The following is a 13,540-nucleotide window of genomic DNA, read 5'->3' as shown; positions in this document are numbered from 1 at the left end:
ACTTGAGAGAACTTCGACAACTGTAAAGCCTTGTGTTGAGTAAGGTGGTGTCAGTGATTATCATGGCACCAGGAATTACAGTCCTTCTCAGATTCTTGGCATCTTTTTTTTGCTGGGAGGTGGGGGCAAAACACCTTGTCTCCCCCTCCACAAAATAGGGAATTTTTTACTATTGGTGTGTCTTTTACTGTTCAACAACCACTTCTACATTTGTGTGTTTGTGTATGTGTCATTAACTGGAACCATTTCTGAAATATATTAGAAAAAGTCAGAGCTTAAAGATTCTTCCCAAAGAATAAACTTTTGGCAAATCAGAAGGTCTTTTATTCCTCTGCTTCGCTGGTTTGTCCCTTTCGAGTGATAATGGTTCTTGTCTGAGTTGGAGGGCTGTGTCAGGTTTTTTTGTGGAATTAGGGACTTAATGCATGTTTCACTCTACTTGTTGATAGAGCGGTCTTACAGGTTCAGTCTCTGGTTAGGGGTTACCATTGAGAAGTACTTTTGTATCTTTTTTTTTTTTTTTTGAGATAGTGTCTCACTCCCACCCAGGCTGGAATGCAGTGGTATGATCTTAGCTCACTGCAATCTCTGCCTCCCGGGCTCAAATGATCCTCCCACCTCAGCCTCCCAAGTAGCTGGGACTACAGGCACCCACCACCAGGCCTAGCTAATTTTTGTATGTTTTTGTAGAGATGAGGTATCACTATGTTACCCAGGCTAGTGTCAAACTCTGAGCTCAAGCAATCTGTCCACCTTGGCCTCCAAAAGTGCTGGGATTACAGGCGTGAGCCACCACGTCTGGCTAGAAACCGCACTGCTTTTGTTCACTTTTATTTCTTCAGTGTGTAGCACAATGTTCTAGCCCATGGTAGGCAATAAAACAGTTGGTGAGGGAGTAAGTGAATGAAGTCTCCAGAGCTCCATGTCACATGTGGGGCATTGAATGAGTCCCTGGCATTATTTTGAATACATAGTGATCTCTTGTACAGTCTTAAGCCCTGGTGACCTGATATTTCTGCTTACATGCAGTCTTGGCCCTCACCAGACCTAATAATGTACCATGCAGCCAGTATCTTCTCTGGGACCCCCCAGAAGGTCAGGGTCTCTGGTCCTAACCATAACCTGATGACCTCTCGCTCTTGTTTTCTGCAGGTTGTGGACCTGGCCTATTAGCAGATGCCAAGATGCGGGTATTTGAACGTTCAGTGTATTTTGGTGATTCCTGCCAAGATGTTCTCAGCATGCTTGGCTCTCCACACAAAGTCTTCTATAAATCAGAAGACAAGGTAGGGGAAGTGTGTTTGTAGAGTAAGCAGTCTCTCTCCTTTTTTTCAGTCAACACCAATTGAATATTGAGTAAATATAAACCGTTTGCTATTTTCCCATAGAATTTGTTCTAATTAAAGCTAATGGTAAAGTAAATCGAAAACTATTTTCTAACCCCTGTAGTCCAGTTACCCTGACTCTGTCCCTCTCCATAGTCCTTACCTTTCCTTGGAGACCAAGGCCCAATCCATAGTCAACAACAGCTAGCCACCTCTCCTCCTAGATTGGTCAGCACCAGCAGCTGAGAATCCCCACACTCTTGCTTGCACCACAGCTTATTGTTACACAAGGAACACAATTTGTAGACTTTCAGTTAATCCAGAACTGTATTAGAGGGATGGATTTTAATTTATGGTTATTGTTTCCCTACAGATGAAAATTCATTCTCCTTCCCCTCATAAACAAGTTCCATCAAAGTGCAATGACTACTTTTTTAACTATTTCACTCTTGGAGTGGTAAGTTGTGATTCCTCAGAGAAGGCTTTCATTTCTTTTGAGATGGACAGTGTACCTTTGCACATTTGTGTGTTCACATGTAGCTGGAACCATGCCTGGGCACTGGGGAGCCTAGCCCCAGGTGGCTTTTGCCCAGGGTTGTTTTGCATAGGCTCTGGTAACAAAGTAGACCTTTCCTGCAACCAGGATTGCTGAGGAACACTAGGTTCCCTGGTACATGTTGACTTCTTTTCTGAGGGAAACATGTTCCACGGATGGAGGCCTTGGAAATCATTCAGGTTAAGCTGTTTGGGGAACTGTCCTCTTGTAAAGTATAGGACCCTCTTGAGTAACAAAATGGAGACTGAAAAGGCTTACAGACAGTGGGGTGTGCTTATATATTTTTAGAGGACCACCTCAGAGACATTGCTGTTACCCTACGCTCTAGATCTATGGAGCTGGATGTAGCTGGTAGCTGTCTAGTGCAGACAGTCCAGCTGGTGGGTGACATGCAAGCATGAGAAATGATTGTGTAAACAATGTTTCAGCAGGAAACATCTCAGAGGGTAGGGCTGGCTTGGACCACGGGTCTTGTAACCTTTGAGCCAGGGTCTGAGGTCCTGAGGCAGCAAAGAGTAGATTTCAGAGAGGGAGAGAGGAGAGACTGAGTCTGCCCATGTGGGAAAGACCAAACACAGGAGCCGAGAGAAGTAGGGGAGCTGCTGTAGGATCATGAACTGAGAGTAGGATGGCGTCAAGAGGGAACTTCCAGTGCTGTTGCAGCTGGACCTCTGATTCAAGGGCCAGTGATGATAGTATCTCAAGAACCTTAGGGGGTTGCTTTTCCAGCTGGAAACTTCTATGGCAGTTGGCACCTTTGCCCGAGTTTTTGCTTGGGCTCACTGGGCTCATTTCTCCCACTCAGTCTAGCAGGGTGCATTTGGCTTATGCTACTTGCCTGAATTCCATGCCTGACAAGGGCAAGCCAGGCGCAGAGCAGCAAGAGGTGTGTGAGCGAGTGAGTGTGGGGTCCGGCCACTGTGCACAGCCAGGCTCATGCCTGTAATCCCAGCACTTTGGGAGGTGGAGGCAGGTGGATCACCTAAGGTCAGGCGTTCAAGACCAGCCTGACCAACATGGTGAACGCCTGTCTCTACTAAAATTACAAAAATTAGCCAGGCATGGTGGTGTGTGCCTGTAATCCCAGCTACTCGGGAGGCTGAGGCAGGAGAATTGGTTGAACCCCGGAGTTGGAGATTGCAGTGAGCCAAGATCACGCCACTGAACTCCAGCCTGGGTAACAGAGTGAGACTCCGTCTCAATCAGGTGTGTCTGATTCTTCTTGGTAGCCTTAGAGCCAAAATCTGCTCTCAGTGGAATTTTATCAGGTGCCATTGGCAGGAAAGTTCTCCCTTACAATGTTATTGTACCCAAAAACTGGTAGCTGCAACCCCTGTGCCTGTTGGTTGTGTAGATGGTTGGGTTCCCCGTTCATTGAAAATGTATAAAAGCTGGTTGTCCTTAGTTATCCCCTGAACTGTTGTCTGGAAGAAAGGTGATGCCTGCAGGCATTCTCATTGTGGAGTGGATTGGGTGTCCCAAGTTGGACATGCCCTTGGAAGGCCTCTGCCCTGCCTCAATAACATTTCCTCCTTGAGTACGCTTGTTTTCTATCCCAGGACATCCTCTTTGATGCAAATACACACAAAGTGAAGAAGTTCGTTCTACACACCAATTACCCTGGACATTATAATTTCAACATGTGAGTACACTTGTGCCTTCCCTGCTGTGAAGTGAGCTTTGGGCTGAAAACCCCAGGAAAGAGCTTGTGGCTTTGGGTGTTCACTAATTTATCAACACCTGAATGCTTGCTGTTTCATGGGAAGCAAATTTCCTGAGTGCTTGCTGTGTTCCGGCACAGTGTCCAATGCCTTACATCTTTCTGTTTGAACCCATTTTATAATTAGGAAAATCGGTTCAGAAAGCTTATCCAAGGTGATAGCTCTCCAGACCCCAGGGCCAGGATCTTTTCTGTTCGACTTCCGTGCATAAATCTGGCCTCCCCCAGTGAACACTGTCAGGGGCTCAGAGCCAAGGCTTTGGGCAGGTGTGTTTGGTTCTGTTTCTCCTGGGGTGTGGGGTTGGAATATGGGAGTGGTCAGGCCTCCTAGGAGGCGCAGCCTTTACCCATCTGTCTTCTCTCTAGTTATCATCGCTGTGAGTTCAAGATCCCATTAGCCATAAAGAAAGGTGAGTAGTGAAAGCTCTCAGGGTAAAGGAGGGGTTTTAGAGTTTGTTTTCCACTATGAGAAGGGAGAAAGATCCAAGCAATGGTTGAGTATGTGGAGCCTCTACCCATGGCCTCAGTTCCTCTGGGATGGGCTCATTGTTCTGGGACTGCAGTGTTCTTGGTGTGAGTCTCCTAGAGGCCCTTGAGGCCTTTTCCTGTGACTATGGATTGCTGGCCTCTGGAGGGGAGAGTTTCTTATTACAGATTATCATCCAGCGGTCCCCAGCCCATCCTTGGTGCCTGCCACCTACTGCCAGTTGGTATAGCTCACACCTGACTGGCCTGCCTTCACCTCTCCATCCTCTTCCACCCTGGAACTCCAGAACAGCCTGTTAATCCTCCCCATGTACTCCAGCCCCAGTGCAAAGCGTCACCAGGTCTGGATCCTACCTAGGGCTGGTGCTGCGGGTAGGCTGGGCCAGCTATCAACCTGCCCCACTGTCTTTTTCCTTTCAGAAAACGCAGATGGTCAGACAGAAACATGCACAACCTACAGTAAGGTGAGCGCCTATCTTCCCACCTGATACAGCCTGAGAATTGGGTGGACATAGCCTATGGGCTGTGTCCTCTGGGCCAGCCATTGGTCACAGACATGTTCATGTCCCTATTAACCCCTGCTCCCCTCTATCCCTCTTGCAGTGGGACAACATCCAGGAGCTCCTGGGCCACCCTGTGGAGAAGCCTGTTGTCCTGCACAGGTGAGTGGGAGTCTGATGTCTCTGGCCACCCCACCGGACTCCTTAGAGCCCAGAAAGCCCAGGGAAGCCTGACAGAGTGGATGTTTCTTTTTTTTTTTTTTTTTTTTTGAGACGGAGTTTCGCTCTTGTTACCCAGGCTGGAGTGCAATGGCGCGATCTCGGCTCACCGCAACCTCCGCCTCCTGGGTTCGGGCAATTCTCCCGCCTCAGCCTCCTGAGTATCTGGGATTACAGGCACGCGCCACCATGCCCAGCTAATTTTTTGTATTTTTAGTAGAGACGGGGTTTCACTATGTTGACCGGGATGGTCTCGATCTCTCGACCTCGTGATCCACCCGCCTCGGCCTCCCAAAGTGCTGGGATTACAGGCTTGAGCCACCGCGCCCGGCCGGATGTTTCTTAAAAATTACAGAAGTTGGGCCGGGCATGGTGGCTTATGCCTGTAATCCCAGCACTTTAGGAGGCCAGGGTGGGTGGATCACAGGGTCAAGAGTTCAAGACCAGCCTGGCGAACATGGTGAAACCCTGTCTCTACTAAAAATACAAAAATTAGCCGAGTGTGGTGGCGCCTGTAATCCCAGTTACTCAGGAGGCGGAGGCGGAGAACTGCTTGAACCCAGGAGGTGGAGGTTGCAGTGAGACGAGATCACGCCACTGCACTCCAGCCTGGGTGATAGAGTGAGACTGTGTTTCAAAAAAAAAAAATTACGTAAGTTTCTACTGTTGCCATAAGCATACTTCCTGCCCCACCTTGCACATTAGGACTGAGCCAACTGTTCTGTGTGTTCATTTTTGATAGGCTGTCCCAGGGGTAGTTCCCCTCTCCCCACCCTATCTTCAGATATGGGGGCCTTCTAATTCTTATTCAGAAGGAAGGAGGGATTGGCTGGCTTTCCTGGGCTCTCTTTTTCCCTCAAAGCTGCTGCTTGCTGAAGTCCACAGCCCCATTCCTGGTTGCCATGCTGCCTGAGATTCTCTCTCGAGAGGGCCCTTTTGGCTCCTCACACCCTACTCCAGTGCCACAGTAACTTTCTGTGCCCTGTTGGACTATGTAGGATTCTGAGTTGAGTGAGGCCATCCCTACCCTGAGGACCTTGCAGGCCTATGTGGAAAACAGACATACTCTCACAGCCATGAGAGGATACTGGCCAGTAGCCCACACCCCAAAGAACACTGGTTGCCTTGCTTCAAGGCCGTGGCCTCTGTCTGCCCCTCTAATTCTGAATCTCTGGCCTCAGGTCTTCCTCCCCAAACAACACCAACCCATTTGGCTCCACATTCTGCTTTGGTCTTCAGCGAATGATCTTTGAGGTAAGCCACGGAGGCCCTAGAAATAAACTGCTTGGGGGGTTGCTGGTCATGGCAGGGCCAGGTAAATAGTGGAGGGAAACTGGGGAGGGCCTAACTTCCCTGTTGGGCAGATTCATCCTTCTCCCGCAATCCTGTCTGCTGCATACCTGGCTTCCTCACACTTACCAGTGAGGGTTCAGAAATGATGTTGAGAAATCTGGGTCACAGAGGCCAAAGCAGTGGTCTGTATCCAACAAGACGAGAAGTAATGGATCCCAAGTTTCTATCTGAAAACATGAGTATAGAAGGGAAGGGGGAACCACAGGGCAAGTGGGGCCCAGCTCAGGGTGTTGAGGGCCCTCCAGTGGCATGTGAATGCATTGTAGGGTAGTGAGTGGCTCTGGAGGCCCCAGTGACTTGGCAGAAGGAGGAGCTGCCCTTGTTTCCCTGTGGATGCCAGTATCTCCAGCAGACACTTAACAGTTCCAGAAGGACTAGACAAATGGCCGTGGTAAAGGCTATGTATCAACCATTGATGAACAAGCAGATCTCAGGCAGAGGGGCCCTTAGCATGGACCAGGGGAGATTGCGGAGTCGGGAAGCCCAGCCCTCACGTGCAGTTGTGTCACACAACTTCCAGCCTTCTTGCACAGGATTGGTCTACATCCCTCTGCCTCTACCCCTTGACCCACTGTCTTCTTCTCACACCAGGTCATGCAGAACAACCACATTGCCTCGGTGACCCTGTATGGCCCCCCTAGGCCTGGTACCCACCTGAGAACATCGGAACTCCCCTAGGGACATCACCACCCATGCCCCTCTGTCCCATGTAACTGTGCATCACATCCTGCCCAGTGGGCCTCTGTACCACCCTGTGGGTTTTCTTGGACACCTGGCCAGTGTTGAAGGGCTGCTGTGATACTCTGAAGTTGGGCTCAGGCTGGGTACCCTGCCATGGGCTGAGCGGCCCAGATATTCTGTCCGTCCTTGGCCTGCTGATGCCAGCAGGGTACACAGACTGCAAAGAGAAGCACAAACTTTGAACCTTGATTCCTGGACCCAGGAGCTCTCAACTAACATGCAAGGAGGCAGGACACATCAACCCTTGTCACATGCACATTGGGAAGACTTGGGGCTTTTTCTGTGACTGAGGGCACAGGCACTGAGGATAAGAACAAGCTCCTGCCTTTGGCCCCACATTGCCATGTGACCCTTATGGCAAGCAGGTAGCGTGTCTGTAATACTTGGTTGCGACATTTGCACTACATCCACTTTAGTTACTTGACAAGCTGGCTGTGGCCAGGGTGGCCCACCTGCCCTTCCCTGTTCCTTTTTTGCACGCGCTCCCTGCCTGGGCACACCAAACTGGTTGAAACGCAGCTTTCTACCATCCAGGAACATGTCCAGGCCTGGTTCTCACCCCTCTTGGAGTCAGCTTTCAAGATTGCCCGTGTCCCTGCTCTGCCCCAACCTGGCTGGCAGGGCTGCGTGTTTCCATCCTGTTTGCCTCTTTTATTTAATGCCAAAGTTTTAGCCAAAGACATCTTCCTACTTTTGTTGTTTCAGCATTTTGTTCTGCACTGTGGGCTGGCTCCCTGCCTCAACCCTGGGCACTAGCCCCTGGCTGGGCCATGGCTCAAAGCCTTTGGGGGCTCAAGGAAGGTTTGGCTGCTCAGTCCCTTCATGGGTCTTGCTAATGGAAAGTAGCATATATGTGCTTTAAAAAGATTAATCCTTTTAAAAAGAATTGAGAAGAGAAATGTATAATTTTATCCCATTTTTAATATTTTGGTCTAGCAACTTGTGATACATAGATGACAATTTTGTGAGTTTTTCAAATGTGTGTACAGATTTTTGTAAATAGGACTCTTTTGTAATTAACTCATGTACAGCCTCATCCTGTATAGTTTAATCATGAATGTGCAGGGGACCTGCCTCAGGCCCCTATATGGTTCCTGGGCCTACAGCCAGGCTTGTGTGGCGCTCCCATGACTTTGTGACTGACTGGTGTCTTCCCATCTGGACTGTGGCCTGGGCAGAGCCCCTTGCATATCCCACTGTCAGGGGCAGCCAGGACTCTTCCCATCCTCCTGGAATGGGGGAACCTTCCTCATCTCCTGGCCCACATCCCCTCTCCAATAAAGCACCTATGCCCTCAGCAATGGCCTGCCATGTGCTGTTGCTGGGATGTTTGTACTAAGCTAAGTGTGGGTATTGGTTTTTTGAGCAAGGGAGTGGTTGAAGAATATGGGGAAATGAATAGTTGTGGAGTCTCAGGGGAAGACATTCCTTGGCTCCTCTGAGGGAATACAGCCTCCAGTGGGAGACTGGCATTGTTGTGTGGGTTCAGGAGCTGGGGAAAGACTAGGTAGGACTGTGCACTCATTTGTCCCTTATGTGGCTCATCCCTGGTGCTCAGCCACACCTGGGCTCAGGAGAGATTGTGGGAAGCACTATGTCTATTTTCAGATAGAGCTGTGGCAGAGTGCCTGCCAGGTTCATGACGGCTGTGGCAGCCGGGGCCCCTTCATCTCCCTGTGGGGCCTCCTGCGTGTGTCCGTGTCAGCCTTAGGGGTTCCAAACCCAGGAGTGTGGTAGGGATTCCATGAGTCCCTGCCATCCTACCTGAACATACGTGTGTGTTACTAGGAGGACCAGACATGTCCGCTTCTCTGAGGCCTGTTAGACAAGAGATGGTTCTCTACCACCCAGTCTTGGCTAGCTCAAAGTGTCACCATTACACAGGTTTCAACCCAGTGGGGATCCTGTGGAAACAGGCCCCTGGTGATCTGCCTGGGAAACTCCTTCAAGCTTCCTCGCTCTCCATCCTGGATCCGAGTAAGGAGCTTGGGGCTATAGTGGGGAGCTAGGAGTCCCACTGGAAAGGGCCTGCAGCGACAGGCTGTGGATGCGCACAGGCTGGCCCATGTGGCCTGTGCAGCAGGCGCCACATAAGCCAGATGTCAGCAGCCGAGAGCCCGTGCACTACCACCAGCTCGCGGTAAAAGCAGGGATCGAAGGTGCTCAGATGAGGTGCGGCTGAAGGCTGGGAGATGCCAAAGGTGCGGAAAGCAGGATGAGGCTCTGGCGTGAGTCGCAGGCGTTGCAGACACATGCCCAGAAAGACGTCGTCGATGGGGAAGAGCTCGACCTGCGCGCAGGCGCCAGCTAGCCGGTGCAGCGTGGCTCCGGAAAGCACAAAGCCACCACCGCCCGCGTAGGCAGGATAGGCGGGCAGGCCGTACACTGCCTCGGGGATGTAGTACTTGCTGGCCCGTGTGCGGATGGGCCGCGCCTGCACAATCACGTCACCAGCAAGCAGGTCTTGCGCTGGATCCCGTGGCGCCAGGAACTCTAGGAGGTTCCCTACATTCACGAACACATCGGCGTCGCCCTTAAAAACGAAACGCACGTTGGGGCAGAAAGCTGAGGCCCAGGCTAGAAAGTGGATCTCCTTGAGCGTTAGGTTAAAAAAGGTGTCGTCGAAGGCCCAGAGCAGGATGTCCGCATATGCAAGACTCTCGGCCTGCAGCAGGGCACTCCAATGGGTTCGCGCGCCCCCGACCTCTCCTGAGTCGGTCCGGTCTGAGCCTACGCTCCTGGGCACACCCAGCAAGAACACGCGGCGCACCAGCGCCCCATGCACCCGGCCCTCCGCGCCCCACGTCTGGCGCACGGCTTGGCGCCGCTCGAAGTCCGCTGCCACCGACTTGACAGCAATGAGAAGGTCGGGGCGGCCACCGGGTGCGCCGTCGCCACGGCACTTGTGCGGCTGGTTAATGAGCAGCGGAAAATGTCGCTGGTCCTTGGCGCGCAAATAGCGGGCAAAGTCAAAGGGTCCCGTGGGCGTGGGCGGAGCCGGCGTGTCCCCTTCGTAGGCCGGCAGGGCTGCACCCGAATCGGGTAACTGGAAAGTGCGGAGTCTAGGGGTGGGCTTCGGTGCCGCCCTCCCTGGCGCCTGAGGCGCGCTAGTCGTCGGGGCCACGCCGTCGCGCTGCGCATAGAGTAGGAGACCCAGGGAGGCGCCGAGGAGCAGTGTGAGTGAAGCGTCCCTGCGTAGGCGCAGCCTCCTCATCTCTGCGCTGCCAGTGCCCTCCTTCCCCTGGAAGGGTCGCAGTCGGCAGCCGCGGGCAGCGAGCCCCGCCCTCCCCAGACGAGGGGCGGGAGGCCACGCCCGGGGGCGGGGGGCTCCAACAACCGGCGGTGGAGCCCCTGGTCTTTCTCCTCCTCCCGGCCGGGACGGGCAGCCTGAAGGGACAAGAAGTTCCCCCATGTAGCCAACTTCCACCAGCCTCAGCTCCGGCCCAGGACTGCGCCGCAGGGCCGGGCAGGGAGTCAGGGAGCCTCAGCCCCTAACCTCCCGCCTCCCCCACGCTGAGGCCGAATCCCTTCCACCCCTGCCATCCCCTCAACGTCGGGCCCTGGGGTCCTGACACTCACGCTTGGCCCTCGGAAGTGGCGCAGCCCCGGACGCCCTGGCCTCCGGGACTCAGTGCAGGGTCCCAGGGACCGCCAGGGACTGGCCCGAGCCAGATGCAGCGTTGGCAGGAAGGGGGACCAGGGCCGTGCCACGTGACCCTCCAGCTGTGCGCGCCCGGACCTCTGGAGCTCAGCTCCGCCCCCGCGCCAGGAGCACTCCCAACCTCCGAGTGGGGACTAATCTCTGCGAGGGAGCCTCCTCACAGTCAGTTCCTCTGGGAAAGCCTGTTCTTGGTGCTCACACCCCAAATTCGCCTTTCCGGGGGTTGGAAAGAAGCATCAACTCCTCTGATTAGTTCCCCACAACGCTCCACTCCCCATCCTGCCTCTCCGGAGTGGGGCGGAGCCTAGGCTGCAAGGAGACCCTGAGAGAGCGGGCCGGTTCCAAATGCGCATGAACCTGGCCACCATCCCGGGCCTGTCCTGCAGGCCTCTCCTCAGCAGCTCTGATTCCATCAGGCAGGGTGCATACGCTGCCCTTGAGACACATGGCTACCTTCTCACTTCTGGCTCTGCCATGCTTCCGACCTCCAGTAAACACACGCACGGGACAAACAAGGCAGCCCACCCAATCCTCAGGACAACCCTGCCAGCAGCTCTTCATTCATGCCCAGATGGGAACACTGGGGGCTCCTGCGGAGTTAAGTTACTTGCCCAGGATCCAAGGGCCAGAAAGCTTTGCCCCCAGGTCTTCTGAAATTCAGTCGAGGATACTTTTTTTTTTTTTTTTTTGAGGTGGGAGTTTCGCTCTGCTGCCCAGGATGGAGTGCAGTGACGCTATTTCGGCTCACTGCAACCTCCCGGATTCAAGCGATTCTCCTGCCTCAGCGTCCTGAGTAGCTGGGATTACAGGCACCCACCACCACACCTGGCTAATTTTTGTATATTTACTAGAGACAAGGTTTCACCATGTTGACCATGCTGGTCTTGAACTCCTGACCTCATCATCCGACCTCCTTGGCCTCCCAAAGTGCTGGGATTACAGGCGTGAGCCACCGTGGCCAGCCAGTCCAGGATTCTTTTATCTGTCCTTCCTTGCCCCTCTCATCCATCCACTGGGATACAGAACAGGGGGCCAACTTAGTCTGCTTTAATTTCACAGGCAAGCACTTCAGCCTATCTCCCCAGGGGCTAATGAACCTGAGCCCAGACCCAGGTGCAGTTCTGAATTCTCTGGTCCCCAGAAAAGCCTCCTGCAGTAGAAATGATCAGGTCTGTGCTGCTGCAGGTCATACTGGACTGGCAGGGATGGGGACAGCTTGGGAAGGCTCCTCAAGGAGGCCTTGGTTAAGGGGTTGCTCTGGGATCCAGGTGGGCAGAGGTAGTCTGGGATGGAGGGCTAAGTCCTTGCCCAGCTCAGCTGCCAGCTCTCTCTTCCTTGGTCCCATCGCATGTGGTGGGGCCTGGAATAGACACCCTCCACCACTCTCTAAGAACCCAGCCCCATCCTCTGCCCAAGGGCTAGATCTGCTCCTGATGGCTTCTTCCCACCAATGTTCAACCTTAAAAAGCCAACTCTGAGGCCGGGCACGGTGGCTCAAGCCTGTAATCTCAGCACTTTGGGAGGCCAAGGCGGGTGGATCACCAGGTCAAGAGATCGGGACCATTCTGGTCAACATGGTGAAACCCCGTCTCTACTAAAAAAAACACACAAAATTAGCTGGGCATGGTGGCACATGCCTGTAATCCCAGCTACTCAGGAGGCTGAGGCAGGAGAATTGCCGAACCCAGGAGGCGGAGGTTGCAGTGAGCTGAGATCGAGTCATTGCACTCCAGCCTGGGTAACAAGAGTGAAACTCTGTCTCAAAAAAAAAAAAAAAAAAAAAAAAAAGCCAACTCTGGCTGGGTGTGGTGGCTTACACCTGTAATCTCAACACTTTGGGAGGCTGGGGTGGGTGGATTGCTAGAGGTCAGGAAGTCAAGTCCAGCCTGGCCAACATGGTGAAACCCCATCTCTACTAAAAATACAAAAATTAGCTGGGCATGGTGGTGGGTGCCTGTAATCCCAGCTACTCAGGGGGCTGAGGCAATAGAATCACTTGAATCAGGGAGGCGGAAGTTGTAGAGAGCCCAGAACACACCACTGCACTCCCTCCTAGGTGACAGAGGGAGACTCTCAAAAAAAAAAAAAAAAAAAAAAAAAAGGCCAGTCATGGTGGTTTATGCCTGTAATCCCAACACTCTGGGAGGCCAAGGTGGGTGGATCATTTGAGGCCAGAAGTCTAAGACCAGCCTGGCCAACATGGTGAAAAAATTAGCTGGGTGTGGTGGCACATGCCTGGAATTCCAGCTATTTGGGGGGCTGAGGCAGGAAAATCACTTGAACCTGGGAGATGAAAGCTGCAATGAGCCGAGATCCAGCCATTGCATTCCAACCTGGCAAGCAACAACAACGACAATAACAATCCACCTCTCCACCCTGAACCTCACTCTTTCTGGTCACAAAGTAATCAGGAGTCCTCTGCTCCAGCTTTCTCTGCGGCTTCACCTATCATTCCCTCCTGTGATACAGCTTCCGGCTGCCCCCACTAGGGGTCCTTACTAGGCAGAAAGACCCCTGCCTAGTAAGCTCCTTATAACTGAGTCCAACAGATGCTCCTCAGTCTTGACTGATTGGCAGCCTCCATTATAGCAGGTGGGTAATCCCTCAGGACATCACCTGGGGCCACCCCATCCACTCCCACCTGTCTATTCATCAGTCTTTAGATTGGACCTTGGTCCTAAGCTCAGAACTACAGACCCAGCTGTCCTCACATTCTCTCCATGGATGCCCTGCAAGAACATCATGTCCAACTTGTCCCAAATAGAGCAAGCCTTAACTTCCCCTGGGGTTCCCATCCCAGCAGGCAGTCCAACCCACCATTCAACTGTCAAAGGCAGAAACTTAGGGCCCTTTCTCAGCCCATTCCTCACTCAGTGTTACCAAGCCTGTTACTCTTCCACCCACACAGCTCTTGGTGGTCATCCCCTTCCCTCCACCTCTTACTGCCACTGCCCAGACTGGGGCCACCATTTTCCCCAA

General features: G+C 52.8%; 2 protein-coding genes across 6 annotated transcripts in view; one reads left to right on the top strand and one right to left on the bottom strand.

The window, feature by feature from the left end:
• PHAF1 (phagophore assembly factor 1) overlaps positions 1–8,197 on the top strand; it is a 36,272-nt gene extending 28,075 nt beyond the window's left edge. For 4 of the 5 annotated variants that reach the window (XM_039476524.2, XM_074401957.1, XM_039476528.2 and 1 more), the window contains 8 exons: positions 1,153–1,286; positions 1,699–1,782; positions 3,441–3,523; positions 3,968–4,011; positions 4,508–4,551; positions 4,691–4,749; positions 5,988–6,060; positions 6,751–8,197. In XM_039476524.2, the coding sequence (XP_039332458.1) occupies positions 1,153–1,286; positions 1,699–1,782; positions 3,441–3,523; positions 3,968–4,011; positions 4,508–4,551; positions 4,691–4,749; positions 5,988–6,060; positions 6,751–6,837 (608 nt within the window). In that variant the 3' untranslated portion in view covers positions 6,838–8,197. Of the gene's footprint in view, positions 1–1,152; positions 1,287–1,698; positions 1,783–3,440; positions 3,524–3,728; positions 3,869–3,967; positions 4,012–4,507; positions 4,552–4,690; positions 4,750–5,987; positions 6,061–6,750 lie in introns of those variants that run through there. The other variant, XR_012518270.1, reaches the window with a different exon arrangement.
• Positions 7,802–12,313, bottom strand: B3GNT9 (UDP-GlcNAc:betaGal beta-1,3-N-acetylglucosaminyltransferase 9). Its single transcript, XM_074401955.1, has one exon. It carries the CDS (start codon positions 10,310–10,312, stop codon positions 8,906–8,908), a length of 1,407 nt encoding a protein of 468 aa, XP_074258056.1. The 5' UTR covers positions 10,313–12,313; the 3' UTR covers positions 7,802–8,905.
• Between the last annotated feature and the right edge of the window lie 1,227 nt (positions 12,314–13,540).

Source organism: Saimiri boliviensis, chromosome 1 (genome assembly GCF_048565385.1).
Source record: "Saimiri boliviensis isolate mSaiBol1 chromosome 1, mSaiBol1.pri, whole genome shotgun sequence".
Taxonomy (NCBI): domain Eukaryota; kingdom Metazoa; phylum Chordata; class Mammalia; order Primates; family Cebidae; genus Saimiri; species Saimiri boliviensis.
This window is presented reverse-complemented; position numbering and strand designations above follow the sequence as displayed.